General features: G+C 50.5%; 1 protein-coding gene across 5 annotated transcripts in view; it reads right to left on the reverse strand.

The window, feature by feature from the left end:
• LOC100431896 (tumor necrosis factor receptor superfamily member 10D-like) overlaps positions 1 to 7,324 on the reverse strand; it is a 29,978-nt gene extending 22,654 nt beyond the window's left edge. The window contains exon 1 of one of the 5 annotated variants that reach the window (XM_054561348.2): positions 6,750 to 7,324. In XM_054561348.2, the coding sequence (XP_054417323.2) occupies positions 6,750 to 6,866 (117 nt within the window). In that variant the 5' untranslated portion in view covers positions 6,867 to 7,324. The remainder of the gene's footprint in view (positions 1 to 6,749) is intronic. The other 4 variants (XM_054561347.2, XM_063726588.1, XM_009243621.4 and 1 more) reach the window with 4 other exon arrangements.
• Between the last annotated feature and the right edge of the window lie 6,075 nt (positions 7,325 to 13,399).

Consider the following 13,399-nt stretch of genomic DNA (forward strand, 5'->3'; position numbering starts at 1 on the left):
ATTAATGTAGATGTTCAGGCCATAAATTTCACGTTTTTCTTTTTTTGACAGCCTTAATGAGACACAACTCACATAATTAGTAATTATGATTATTCACATAATTCACCCATTTAGTCTACATTTCAGTCGTTTTTAATATAAGCATGGCTATGCAATCATCACGATAATCAATCTTAGAATATTTTTATCACTCCAGAAAGGAACTGCATACCCTTCAGGAGTAACTCCCCATCTCACCACCCCCAATTTTTTTGATAGAAACATTGAAAGCTGTATTATTTCACCCCGAGCACTGTTAGCCATTTCCCACCAGTTTTGATGTTATATTATTATGATTTATTTTGAAACATTTTACCTTCCCTTTTGATTTCTTCTCTGAACCACAGATTTTTTAGAAGTGTATTGTTCAATAACCAAATTTTAGAATTCCCTATGGATACTGTTACTGATTTCCAGTCTCGTTTCATTGAGAGGTCATATAGCGTGTTTCATATCCCAGAACCCAGTCTATCTTGGTGAAAGTATCATGAGCATAGAAAGGAATGAGTGTTCACTGGATGTTCCACTCCTGCTCTTTAAATGTTAAATCAAGGTGGTTGACAGTGTGCAGATTGCTTGCCACTTTACCGGGGTTTTCATCTGATCGTTCTATCAATTACAGACAAACAGCTGATTTAATCTCCTTTTCATTCTCTTTTTGCATCACGTGTTTGGAAGCTGTATTACTAGGCATATACAATTTGTGATTATTATTATACTCCTTGAAGAATTAACCTTTTTAACTACAAGGGTCCCTTTTGAGCTCCCATAATATTCTATGTCCTAAAATTGTTACAGTAGGTAGCTAATCAGGTATGAGCAGGGCAGGAGAGGGCTCCCTGCTTCTGACACCAGCAGTGTTGGGCGACCATCAGGTGGTTGATAACTGTGTCTCTAAAGTAAGAACCGGTTACAGCCGATGCCAGAAAACGGCAGTCTCCTAATACATAGAAAGCACCTGAAACTGATCAGCAGCTTCCCAAGAAGATTTCAGGAGTGGGGAGAAAAAAGGCAGGATCCCGGAAGTATGCCAACTTATAAAACCCCAACTCAGGCGGTCCAGCTGTGCACTGTTTCTCAAGTCACCTGCTTGGCTATCTTCCAAGTTGTACTTTCCTCCTTTTCTTTCCATTCCTTCCTTTCCTTCTGTTCCTTTCTTTCCTTCCTGTTCTAAAGCTTTTTAATAAACATTCACTCCTGCTCTGAAACTTGCCTCTGTCTCTCCTTCTGCCTTATGCCCCTCAGTCCAATTCTTTCTTCTCAGGAGACGAAGAGCTGAAGGTGCTGTGGACCCTTACGGATTGGCCGCTTTCAACGTAGGCTAACTCAGATCTCGTCCACCGCTAACAAAATCAACTTCATGTGATACTGAGATAGCCACGGCAGTTTTCTTGGCCTTACACTCTGCATGGTGTATCTTTTTCCATCTATTTGCTTTCCACAGACAGCATCTGTGTCTTCCTTTTAAGGCCCATCTCATATAGACAAGATATAGCTGAGTCTTGTTTTTTCAGCCCTTCAAACCCTTTTTATCTTTGAACTGTAGTGCCCAGTGGATTTACAGTTAGTACAATAATTGATAGTCAACATAGACCTATAAGTTTACCATTTAAACTGTGGTTGTCTAGTCTAATTTTTTTGCTCCTTTTCCCCTGCACATTTTAATGTTAATTACCTTTTAGAATTCCATTTTAATTGGGTACTCACTTTCTATGTATACATATTTCCATGATCTATGTGCAAGTGCTATAGGGAATACAGTATACACTCAAGTGTTTATATTCTATTGAAGGTTTTTTAAAACTAGATTTATTGCGGTATAATGGATATGAAACAAAGTGTACATTGTTGAAGCATGTAGTTTGGTAGTTTGAGATGTATGTATACACTGTGGAACTATCACCATGATAAGATAATGACATGTCTACCGTCCTGCAGTGTTTCTTCGTTTTTCAATGTAATCCTCTCCTCTGCTTTGCTCCTATGTCCCCCAGCAACACTTCTTCTGCTTTTTGTCACAATAAATAGATTAGTTGCATTTTAATAAGATGAGGAATCAAATGGTATGCATTCTGCCTGGGTTCCTTCACACGACATGATTTTCTGTGTGTGTGTGTCTGTGTGTGTGTGTGTGTGTGTGTGTGTGTGTGTGGTTTTTGATTTTTTGTTTTGGTTTTTGTTGTATTTTGGCTTTGGTTTTTGAGACAGCATTTTGCTATGTTTCCCAGGCTGGTCTTGAACTCCTGGGCTCAAGGGATCCACCCACCTGGGCAGGACTACAGATGTGAGCCATCGCACCTGCCCGCCCACCCTGGCCCACTGACTATTATGAATTAAAGGCTGTTGAAAAACAGCAGGTGCAAGACGATGCTTTGACCTCTTTTGTGTTTCCTAAAAGCAGGAGATGAAAGTCCCCAGGGAAACATAGGACAATCTCCTTATTTTTAAGGATGAGAAGTCGAGGCCAAGAGAGTACCGTGCAGACCTTGTTAGAACAGAACCACTCACCTTTTTGGCCTCCACATATTTACTTGCTTCTTCACAAGTTACTTGGTCTAATTCAGTATATGAGTAACTGACTCTCACTGCTTCCTCTGTGCCAGGTAAAACTTGCATTAAATAAATGTGTGTGTTGGCTGGGCATGGTGGCTCATGCCTGTAATCCCAGCATTTTGGAAGGCCGAGGCGGGCAGATCACCTGAGCTCGACTTCGAAATCAGCCTGGACAACATGGCAAAACCCCATCTCTACTAAAATACAAAAATTAGCCAGGCGCAAGGGCAGGCACCTGCAATCCCAGCTACTCAGGAGGCTGAAGCAGGAGAATCACTTGAATCTGGGAGGCGGAGGTTGCAGTGAGCCGAGATTGCACCACTGCACTCCAGCCTGGGTTACAGAACAAGACTCCATCTCAAGCAAAAAGAAGTCATATGTGCTTTTCTCCTGTGTACCTGTCTTATGTCCATTTAATTCTCAGGTCCAGCCAAAAAAAAAGCCCTTCGAGGGGAGCTTTGCTTCCCCCTCTCTGACTCTCAATGGTGACTCTAATCAAACACCATCCTCCAGGCCAACAATACCACATCCTACAGCCTTGCACCCGCACGGCCTCTCTGGAGGAGGGGGAGGCAAGGGTAGTGAGATGGTCAGATCTCAGGCCTCCCTCATGCTACCTCCTCAGAGTTATATGATTTCTGGTGTCACCTGACCCACCACACTGTGGGCTCCAGGGAGCAGGATTCACATGGCGTTCGTCTGTCCTCCCTGGCTCCAGCAGACACCAAAGACAATAAAGGGCTCACTGTCTACTTCCTGGGTGAATCACTTTCCCCCCAAGCCCATGAGATGAGCAGAGTGGGGTTCTCAGCTTACCACCTAGGGAGAGGCTCCAGGCTGTGGCACAGGAAGGGGATCCCGAAGAGCCCTGTGGACTCTGCTGAGGACCCATAGGAGCTCCCAGAGGCCAAGTGCAGGACAGAGATCAGAGAAGCAGCTGCTCAGATAACTCTAGCCCTGCAGAGTCCCAAATATGACTGTAATTATACAGAAGGTGAGGACAGAAATGCTGGAGACATTGCCCCTGAATCTCATTTTACCACTTGTAAAACAGGGAAAACAACCTACCCTCATGTCCCCGGGTTGTTAGGAAAATCCACTACATGAAGATGTAGTCTCTGGCTGGGAGCAGGATACCAGCTGCCCAACAGCACAGGCTCGAGGCATGGCACTGTACCCACTGTCCCCATCCCCAACCTGAAAGCTAGAGTCTCACTACCCTGCCACTCCTAGATACAGCACAGAGGACCAGAACTGGGACCGTGGCCTCTCAGTAGGGGCTGGCTGAGCAGCCATCTGCAGCCACCTGGATGGAGACCTTTCCTGCTCATCTTCAAACTCCAACCCGGGCCGGGCGCCTACCAGAAGCACAACTGGAAGCATGGCAGGTAAACCAGGCTGTGGCCCTGCAGTGCCATCGCTGTCCTCACTTGACCTCTGGCTCCTCTGATCCTCGATGGCCCCTCCACATGGTGCTCCACCCCAGTCTTCCGAGGCTTCTGCGCCAAGCTCAGGGAGCCCAGTATGGAGGTGCAGGTAGGAACAGGTGCAGCCTCTGCTGGGTGCAGGACATGTGCCCTGGGGATCCAGTCCAGAGTGACTGACACCAGCCCTGAGGATGTGATTCATCCTCCCACACCTGATAACACAGCCCTCTGAGGTTTACACAAGACTGCTGAAGATTTTTATCTCCTCTTCACTTTACAGGCAGGAGCTGGGGCCACACCAGAGTCACAGAGCTGGAGGGGAAGCACAGCAGGGCCCAGCTGTTCCCAGCTTCCAATCTCAGGAGTCCGTGAGAGCCTCAGAGTCCGAGATTCTGAGCTGTTGGATCTTTTCGATTCCTACTCTGATAAAGAGAGGGGCGGGGTGGAAGCACCTGTCACACAGATTGGACCAGTCCAACGTTGACAGAGCCAAGACCTGGGGTCAGGAACTCAGCTCAGCTCCGGGCTCATCTGATGTCCTCCTGACAGCCTGAAGATGAAGACCTTATCTCCATTTACAGGCATGGCAGGTGGCAGCGACTGGCCCCAGCTGACCACGGTTTTCCAAGTTCACAGCTGGGAATTCAGTCTTCCCTGCCACCCTCCCCTGTTGTCTCATCTGGATCCCCCGGTCATCTACTTCCACTACCAAAGACTCCTGTATCCTTGAAAATTCCTAATACCATGAAAGAATGAAAATACATAACAATGTGATGAATCACGTTTTACCTCCTAGATTAGCAACGAATGAAAGCTAAGTGTAGCAAGGGTGTAGGGACACAGGCACATGTGTGGACTAGGTGTGAGTGTAAGCTGAGTTCAAGGGTCTTTTGGAAGAAAATTTGTGAACATCTAAAGAAACTTCTGAAATCATTTATCCCACGGAAGTAAAAGTAAAATTCTACTTCTATGGAGTTGCCCAATAAGCGGGTGCACACGGATATGTGGACACACGATACATACAAAGGTATTTAGTACAATGCTGTTAGAATTAGCAAAGGCAAATTTGCTTTGGGTTATATCCCATCCGGATGGGATATAACCAGTTGCCTCTAGATGGCAACAGTGAATTAACCTGTGGCTTACCCATGTAGTAAATACAATACCCTTGTTTAAAAGAAGATCAATCTGAATGTACTGCCATAAAACATCTAATGTGATTTGTGTTAGCTCCAAAATTTTAAAAAGCAATTGTGCATTGAAATGCATTTAATAAGGCAAGACTGGTGGAGGGATCAAGGCCTCCTTTGGGACACACAGAGTTCACATTCGCAAAACCGTGAAATTCAGGTTGCTGGCCTTGTCTACACAGGTCATCCACACATTCTCTCTTCAGGGCCACTGTCCTGACACAGCCATTCTTCTAGCTGCCTCAGGTAGGTCCACCCACTATAAACTATTGTAGAAGTCAGTTGTGTAATTTTTGAGAGGTGAAAATGTCACTGCTGTTCTGAATTTAGTATTACTTCGTTGAAAGAAAACATGGAGACTCTCATGGTTCCTGTAATCTTGTTTTATCCTCCCCCTTTTGTTTTTTGGTATTACGTAAGGAACCTTAGAAAGCACTGTTGGCAGAAACGTCAATCACTCTGAAAAAGTCCTGGCAGTCTGCACATCTTATTTTTATGTCCTTCTTGTGCACCCCACTACCAATCTCAGTTTCCAAAGCCAACTCACAAGGAGGACTTTACACTTTTTATGCCGAAGGAAGGAGCCACCCCGCGGTCCTACCTATGGGATACAGAGGGGACACACGGGTGGTAGTGGAAGACCCTGACTGCAAGCACCTAGGTTAACCGCTTCCTGCCACTTTCAGGGTTCTATAGGAAATGAAAGTCGCAAAAAACAGCGTTGGAAAGCTTTTTCACCACGTGTTTGTTAAACTGATCTCCAAGGAACACGTTTAACAATGCAAAAATAGGGTTAATTTTTTTTTTTTTTTGAGACAGTCTCCCTCTTGTCCACCAGGCTGGAGTGCGATGGCGCTATCTCGGCTCACTGCACCCTCCGCCTCCCGCGTTCAAGCGATTCTCCTCCTGCCTCAGCCTCCCGAGTAGCTGGGATTACAGGCGCCTGCCACCACGTCCGGCTAATTTTTATATTTGCAGTACAGACGGGGTTTCACCATGTTGGCCAGGCTGGTCTCCAACTCCTGACCTCAGGTGATCCGCCCGCCTCGGCCTCCCAACGTGCTGGGATTACAGGCGTGAGCCACCGCGCGCAGCCTACCTTAATGTTACGAAGGAACGAAAGAAGGAAGGAACGAAAGAAGGAAAGAAGCAAGGAACGAAAGAAGGAACGAACGAAGGAACGAACGAAAGAAGTAAAGAGGCAACCGCTCTGTGGCTTCCTGAAGTTCACTCGGGAGTTTCCATCTTGACTCCCTCCCTCTGCTGATTTCTGGAACTTCCTCTGGGGCAGCTCAGTGCGTTCCTCGCTGCACGGGACAGCCAGGGGGAGCCCGCGCTCTGCTCCGCTGCGGCAGGGTCGCTCCCGCCCAGCCCGGGCACCCCGCTCTTTCCCTGACTCCGATGGCGGGTTCATTCTGCCCGGACATGCCCGGCCGCAGGCGATCCGGGGCAAGCATCCCCACCGTGTCTCCCTCTCTCCCTGCCCAGTCCCGGCGCCAGGTGCGCTCTTCCCCTGCCAGACACCGCGGCGGAGACTCACCAGCAGCAGAACCGCGATGATGAGGACGACGAACTTTAGGGTCTTGGGGCCCGAGAGCCATGGTCTGGTTCCCGACGCTGTCCTGGCTGCTAGATAGCGCTGTACTGGAGCCCCCATGGTTGTCAGGGCGCTTTGTCCCCAAAGTCCCAAGAGAAAGGAGGAGGTGGAGGATCTTCTCCCCCCTGAAGTTCCGGTCGAAAGCGCCAAAATCAATCAGAAATCGTCGGGAGTCATCCCCGCAGTTTGTGCGCGTTGAAGGGTGCCAGCTATACTGCCAGAATTGAAGCGTGCTCCTCCGCTTTAATACCCCGGAAAAAAGGCGTGGTCACTTGTACTCCCTTCCCGCAGTCACTTCCAGGCACTCAGAAAAGGGGCATGGCCTCCCCCAGCACCTCCCAGAGGGCCCAGGTTGTGTGGGTGGGTGCATGGACGGAGAGGAACCAGTTCTTGCCGGTAGCGGTGACCCAGGGCCTGTGGTTTGATTCCGGGTCCTGTCCGGGCTGTAGCCAGCAGAAGGGGCAGGAGCTGAGGCGCTTCCCACTGCGCTGCTGTAGTCTGGATAGTGAGGTTCAGAGGCGGCACTGGAGGCCCATCCTGAGCCTGCTCCCTCCCCGGGATGCCTGTCTCTCCTCTTCTTAAAGCCTGAACTACTTCCTGGCCGAAGGACTTCAGTCCACTCTTAGCTTCTGCTCCCACTCCCTCCTCCCACAGCGGCCTCACTGACCAGTGCACTGATGCCACTGCCTCCAGTCCCCTTGCTGCTGTGACCCAGCTCCAAGCTTCTCTGGCAGGGGCTTGGCACCCCTCAGTAGCAGGTGCCTGGCACCAAGGAGGGGCCCAGTGAACACATGAGTGGACAGAATGAAGGACACAGAGGCCATAACGGGCACCTGCAGAGGCTGAGGAGTAGGTAGGAGGGAGAGGAACGCCTGGGGCATCCCTAGCCACAGCCGGGCATCCTTTGCATGGTCAAGGCACAAACACTCCCTGACCAACCTTGAGGGTTCTAGTATTGAGACCCCATGGAGACAGGGGAATCAGGGGAGTGGCTTCCAAAGTCTGTCCCCAAGTCTATTGTCTACCCAGGTCCAACTGTCTGACCTTGGGCTACTTACCTCCCCATCCACTTAAGAACACTGCTGCTGTGAGGGCAGACCCAATGTGTGGTATTGAAGGGTGCCAGCTTGTGACCCTACACAGTAGGGTCAATGGCCCGACTCATAGACCCTTGGGTGAGTTGGCTCCTGACCCCTCACATGGTGGATAGAAGGGGATAGCGCTATAGAAACAAAGGTTTTATGGCTCACCAGAAACCTGGGATTGAAATGTCATCCTCTCCACAGGCTTGGATTTGAGCAATGGAGCGCCCTGGGCACCTGCCAGGCCCCAGACCCTGAGTTAGGATCAGAAATGTGTGCCAGGTCTTTATGGCACTGAGGAGTGTCTGGGTTCAGGAATGTGTGCTGGGTGCAGATCCAGGCAGGGGATGAGGAGACAGGGACTTCAGGAAGACTGACAGCATTAACACAGAGCCACCAGGGCCTGCAGGAAAGTCTTTCGAGCACCTCAGGCCCCTTGGCCCTGGAGGGTGGACCACACAGTGTAGAATAGAAACCAAAGTACAGGTAACCACACATTCTCTGTGCCCTGTGTGGAGCACTGACTAGAGCTAATGGCAAAAGGCTGTGAGCACCTCCAGGGAACGGGGCCTCTAAAGTTTCCATCTGAGAGGCACTTAGTAGCTTGCGATGGAACACTAACTGAAGCTCCCCCTGTGACTGAAGGACATAAAATAATCCTGAAACCTGAAAAACTCATGAGGTCTTCAGTGATCTTGGAAAAACTCTTAATGGGGAGGGCAGTCCCAGAAGAGTTCTATCACAAAATGGAAATGGTTGATATGGGATCCTGCTGCCTGAGGAAGGCAAAGAGGAGACATTCATGAGCAGGGAGCCTCTGTTCCCCTCAGACTGACTCTGGAACTGGGTGAGGAGCTGCTGGATTCTATGGTCACTTAGACAGTGCCCTATACACAGCTCTTTACTGACTGACCAAGAGCTACTTAGTTTGTAGACAGTCATTCCTAGGTGAATGGAGCAACAAGAGTGAGACTCTGTCTCAAAAAAAAAAAAAAAAAATTGTATAAAACCAAACTGTGCTCTAACCACCTTGGGCACATGTCATCAAAAGCTCCTGTGGCTATGTCATGGGCTTGCATCCTCAACCTGTCTCTGATTTTCGTAGTTTACATAAGTCTGCCTTTCTTCATGGTCCAGGACAGAGAGCCCTTCTGTGCAAATAACTCACAATCTTCCCGCACTCAGCTGTCATCAGACATATGCAAGTTGGCTCACTGCAACTTTGGCTCACCTGTCCTGCACAAAGCCCTCTTCAACAGTCAGCATAAACACTAGCCTATAAAATCTCCAGCAAGTCTTTGTTACTTTGCAGTCAGCTCCTCTTCTGCGGGTTGCCCATTGCCTCCTTGCTACACATTTTCCTACTTTCTCTAATAAATCTGCTTTTTTTTTTTTTTTTTTTTTTTTTTTTTTGAGATGTAGTTTCACTCTTTTTTTCCAGGCTGGACTGCAATGGTGCGATCTCGGCTCACTGCAACCTCCACCTCCCGGGTTCAAGCAAGTCTCCTGTTGCAGCCTCCCGAATAGCTGGGATTACAGGCATGCATCAACAAGCTCAGCTAATTTTTGTATTTTTTAGTAGAGACAGGGTTTCACTATGTTGGCCAGGCTCTTCTTGAACTCCTGACCTCAGGTATATCCACCAACCTCGGCCTCCCAAAGTGCAGGGATTACAGGCATGAGTCACCACGCCTGGCCAGAAATCTGCTTTTCTTTACCTACAACTGTTTTGGAAAATTCTTTTATTTTATGATTATACTTTAAGTTCTAGGGTACATGTGCACAAGGTGCAGGCTGGTTACATACATGTATACGTGTGCCATGTTGGTTTGCTGCACCCATCAACTCATTATTTACATTAGGTATTTCTCCTAATGCTATCCCACCCCCTACCCCCCACCTCACAACAGGCCCGGATGTGTGATGTTCCCCTCCCTGTATCCATGTGTTCTCATTGTTCAAGTCCCACTTATCAGTGAGAACATGCGGTGTTTGGTTTTCTGTCCTGGTGATAGTTTGCAGAGAATGATGGTTTCCAGCTTCATCCATGTCCCTGCAAAGGACATGAGCTTATCCTTTTTTTGGCTGCATAGTATTCCATGGTGTATATGTGCCACATTTTCTTTATCCAGTCTATTATTGATGGACATTTGTGTTGGTTCCAAGTGTTTGCTATTGTGAATAGTGCCACAATAAACATACGTGTGCATGTGTCTTTATAGTAGCCTGATTTATAATCCACTGGGTAAATACCCAGTAATGGGATTGCTGTGTCCAGTGGTATTTCTAGTTCTAGATCCTTGAGGAATCGCCACACTATCTTCCCACCACTGGCCCAGATACCTGTCTCTCCCCTGTGACACTTACTTACTCCTGGGTGGGATAACGGGAAGAAAAAGAGGGAGAATGGAGCAGGAGGAAAAGCAGGGTGGGTCCAGAGAGGAGGAGGGTGGGGCTGGAGGAATGTGGGGGATTGAAACAGTACCCCCACCCCCCATGGGGAAAAAGCTGGGCCACAATTGCCCCTTTCTGTGTTCTTTTTTTTTTGAGACAGAGTCTGGGTCTGTTGCCCAGGCTGGGGTGCAGTTGTGCGATCTTGGCTCACTGCAAGCTCCGTCTTCCGGGTTCACGCCATTCTCCTGCCTCAACCTCCCAATTAGCTGGGATTACAGGCACCCGCCATCACGCCCTGCTAATATTTGGTAGTTTTAGTAGACATGTGGTTTCACAGTGTTAGCCAGGATGGTCTCGATCTTCTGACCTCGTGATCTGCACGCCTCGGCCTCCCAAAGTGCTGGTGAGAGGTGACAGCGTGCTGGCAGTCCTCACAGCCCTCGCTCACTCTCGGCGCCTCCTCTGCCTGGGCTACCACTTTGGCGGCACTTGAGGAGCCCTTCCACCGCTGCACTGTGGGAGCCCCTTTCTGGGCTGGCCAAGGCCGGAGCCCACTCCCTCAGCTTGCAGGGAGGTGTGGAGGGAGAGGAGCGAGCGGGAACCGGGGTTGCATGCGGCGCTTGCGGGCCAGCTGGAGTTCCAGGTGGGCGTGAGCTTGGCGGGCCCCGCACTCCCAGCAGCCGGCCCCGGGCAATGAGGGACTTAGCACCCGGGCCAGCGGCTGCGGAGGGTGTACTGGGTCCCCCAGCAGTGCCTGCCCACCGGTGCGGCGCTGGATTTCCCGCCGGGCCTTAGCTGCCTTCCCGCGGGGCAGGCCTCGGGACTGCAGCCCGCCATGCCTGAGCCTTCCCCCGCCTCCGTGGGTTCCTGTGCAGCCCGAGCCTCCCAGATGAGTGCCACCCCCTGCTCCAGGGCGCCCAGTCCCATCGACCCAAGGGCTGAGGAGTGCCAGCACATGGTGCGGGACTGGCAGGCAGCTCCACCTGCAGCCCCGTGCGGGATCCACTAGGTGAAGCCAGCTGGGCTTCTGAGTCTGGTGAGGACGTGGAGAGTCTTTATATCTAGCTCAGGGACTGTAAACACACCAGTCGGCACTCTGTATCTAGCTCCAGGTTTGTGAACACACTAATCAGCACATTGTGTTTAGCTCAAGGTTTTTGAGTGCACCAATCGACACTCTGTATCTAGCTGCTCTGGTGGGGCCTTGGAGAACCTTTATGTCTAGCTCAGGGATTGTAAACACACCAATCGGCAATCTGTATCTAGCTTAAGGTTTGTAAACACACCAATCAGCACCCTGCGTTTAGCTCAAGTTTTGTGAGTGCACCAATCGACACTCTGTATCTAGCTGCTCTAGTGCGGCCTTGGAGAACCTTTATGTCTAGCTCAGGGATTGTAAATACACCAATCGGCACTCTGTATCTGGCTCAAGGTTTGTAAACACACCAATCAACACCCTGTGTTTAGCTCAAGGTTTGTGAATGCACCAATCGACACTGTATCTAGCTACTCTGGTGGGGCCTTGGAGAACCTGTGTGTCGAAACTCTGTATCTAACCAATCTGATGGGGACGTGGAGAACCTTTGTATCTAGCTCAGGGATTGTAAATGCACCAATCAGCGCCCTGTCAAACAGGCCACTCGGCTCTACCAATCAGCAGGATGTGGGTGGGGCCAGATAAGAGAATAAAAGCAGGCTGCCGGAGCCAGCATTGGCAATCTGCTGGGGTCCCCTTCCACACCGTGGAAGCTTTGTTCTTTCGTTCTTTGCAATAAATTTTGCTACTGCTTAGTCTTTGGGTCCACGCTGCTTTTATGAGCTGAAATACTCACCGCAAAGATCTGCAGCTTCACTCCTGAACCCAGCGAGACCATGAGCCCACCGGGAGGAATGAACAACTCCAGACACGCTGCCTTAAGAGTTGTAACACTCACCGCGAAGGTCTGCAGCTTCACTCCTGAGCCAGCGAGTCTACGAACCCACCAGAAGGAAGAAACCCCCAACACATCCGAACATCAGAAGGAACAAACTCCAGAGGCGCCACCTTAAGAGCTGTAACACTCACCGCAAGGGTCCGCGGCTTCATTCTTGAAGTCAGTGAGACCAAGAACCCACCAATTCCAGACACACTGGGATTACAGGCTTGAGCCACCGTGCCTGGCTACCCCTTTCTGTTTTCTAACCCTGACCCAAATTTCACCGCCCCCATCCTTTTTAGGTGTAAAAGATGCAGTCCCATGGAGGAGGGGCAGAGCCAGGAGCCAGTGGGGCTGTGGGCTCAGAGCTCAGGAGTCACCTCGCCTGAGAAAGGTGTCGTAGCTGAGAGGGCCTGGCCATGGGGTGGACTCCAGGAAAACGCTGCTTAGGTCTGGGATACAGCAAACTTGAAACAAAGACAACCTCTGGCACGGCTGCGTGGCACCAAGACCTGGAGATCAGGGGTTAAATCCTTGAGAGAGAGCAGGCTGTGGCAAGACAAGCAGCTCCAACCCTGGGGGAAGCCATGTTGTCCAGGTCCAGGGCTCCAGGGCTCCAGGGCTGTGGCTGCCTCCCCTCCACCGCCTCCAGAGCAGCTGGCTGGGAAGCTCTGGCATGTGCTGCCCTCTACAGGCTGCTCAGCCTCCATGCAGCTCACCCAGCCGAGGGTTCCAAGTGAGGCCATGGGCAGTGCAGGAGGGAAATAGGGGGTGGCTGGAACAGCCCCATCTCCCCTCTGCGGAAGACAGACAGCATGGGGGCACGCCTGGGCCTCCTGGGAGTTGTGGATGAGAGGGAAAGCTGGTCCTCCAGGGCAAGGGGAGCGGGAAATGGGTCTCCTAGGTGCCTGCAGGGCTGAGCAACCTGGGTCCACTGATGGGGATACAGGCAAGGGCTGGTGTCCTTCTCCCCAGAGGGAGGAGGGGCGAATTCCAGTGCCCAAGAACCTGGCCCTTTAAAATCCAGGGAGACACAGGCAGGAACATCCCCCCGCCACGCCCCCCACACCCCCGCCACACCCCCCACACCCCCTCCACGCCCCCCACCCCAGCCAAGCCTGAAGGCAGAGAAGGGACAAGTAAGGATTCCCAGCAGGAAGGAAGCCCTGGCCTCCTGTCACTCAGAGCTGTGTCACAGGAG

This window comes from Pongo abelii, chromosome 7, assembly GCF_028885655.2.
Source record: "Pongo abelii isolate AG06213 chromosome 7, NHGRI_mPonAbe1-v2.0_pri, whole genome shotgun sequence".
NCBI lineage: Eukaryota > Metazoa > Chordata > Mammalia > Primates > Hominidae > Pongo > Pongo abelii.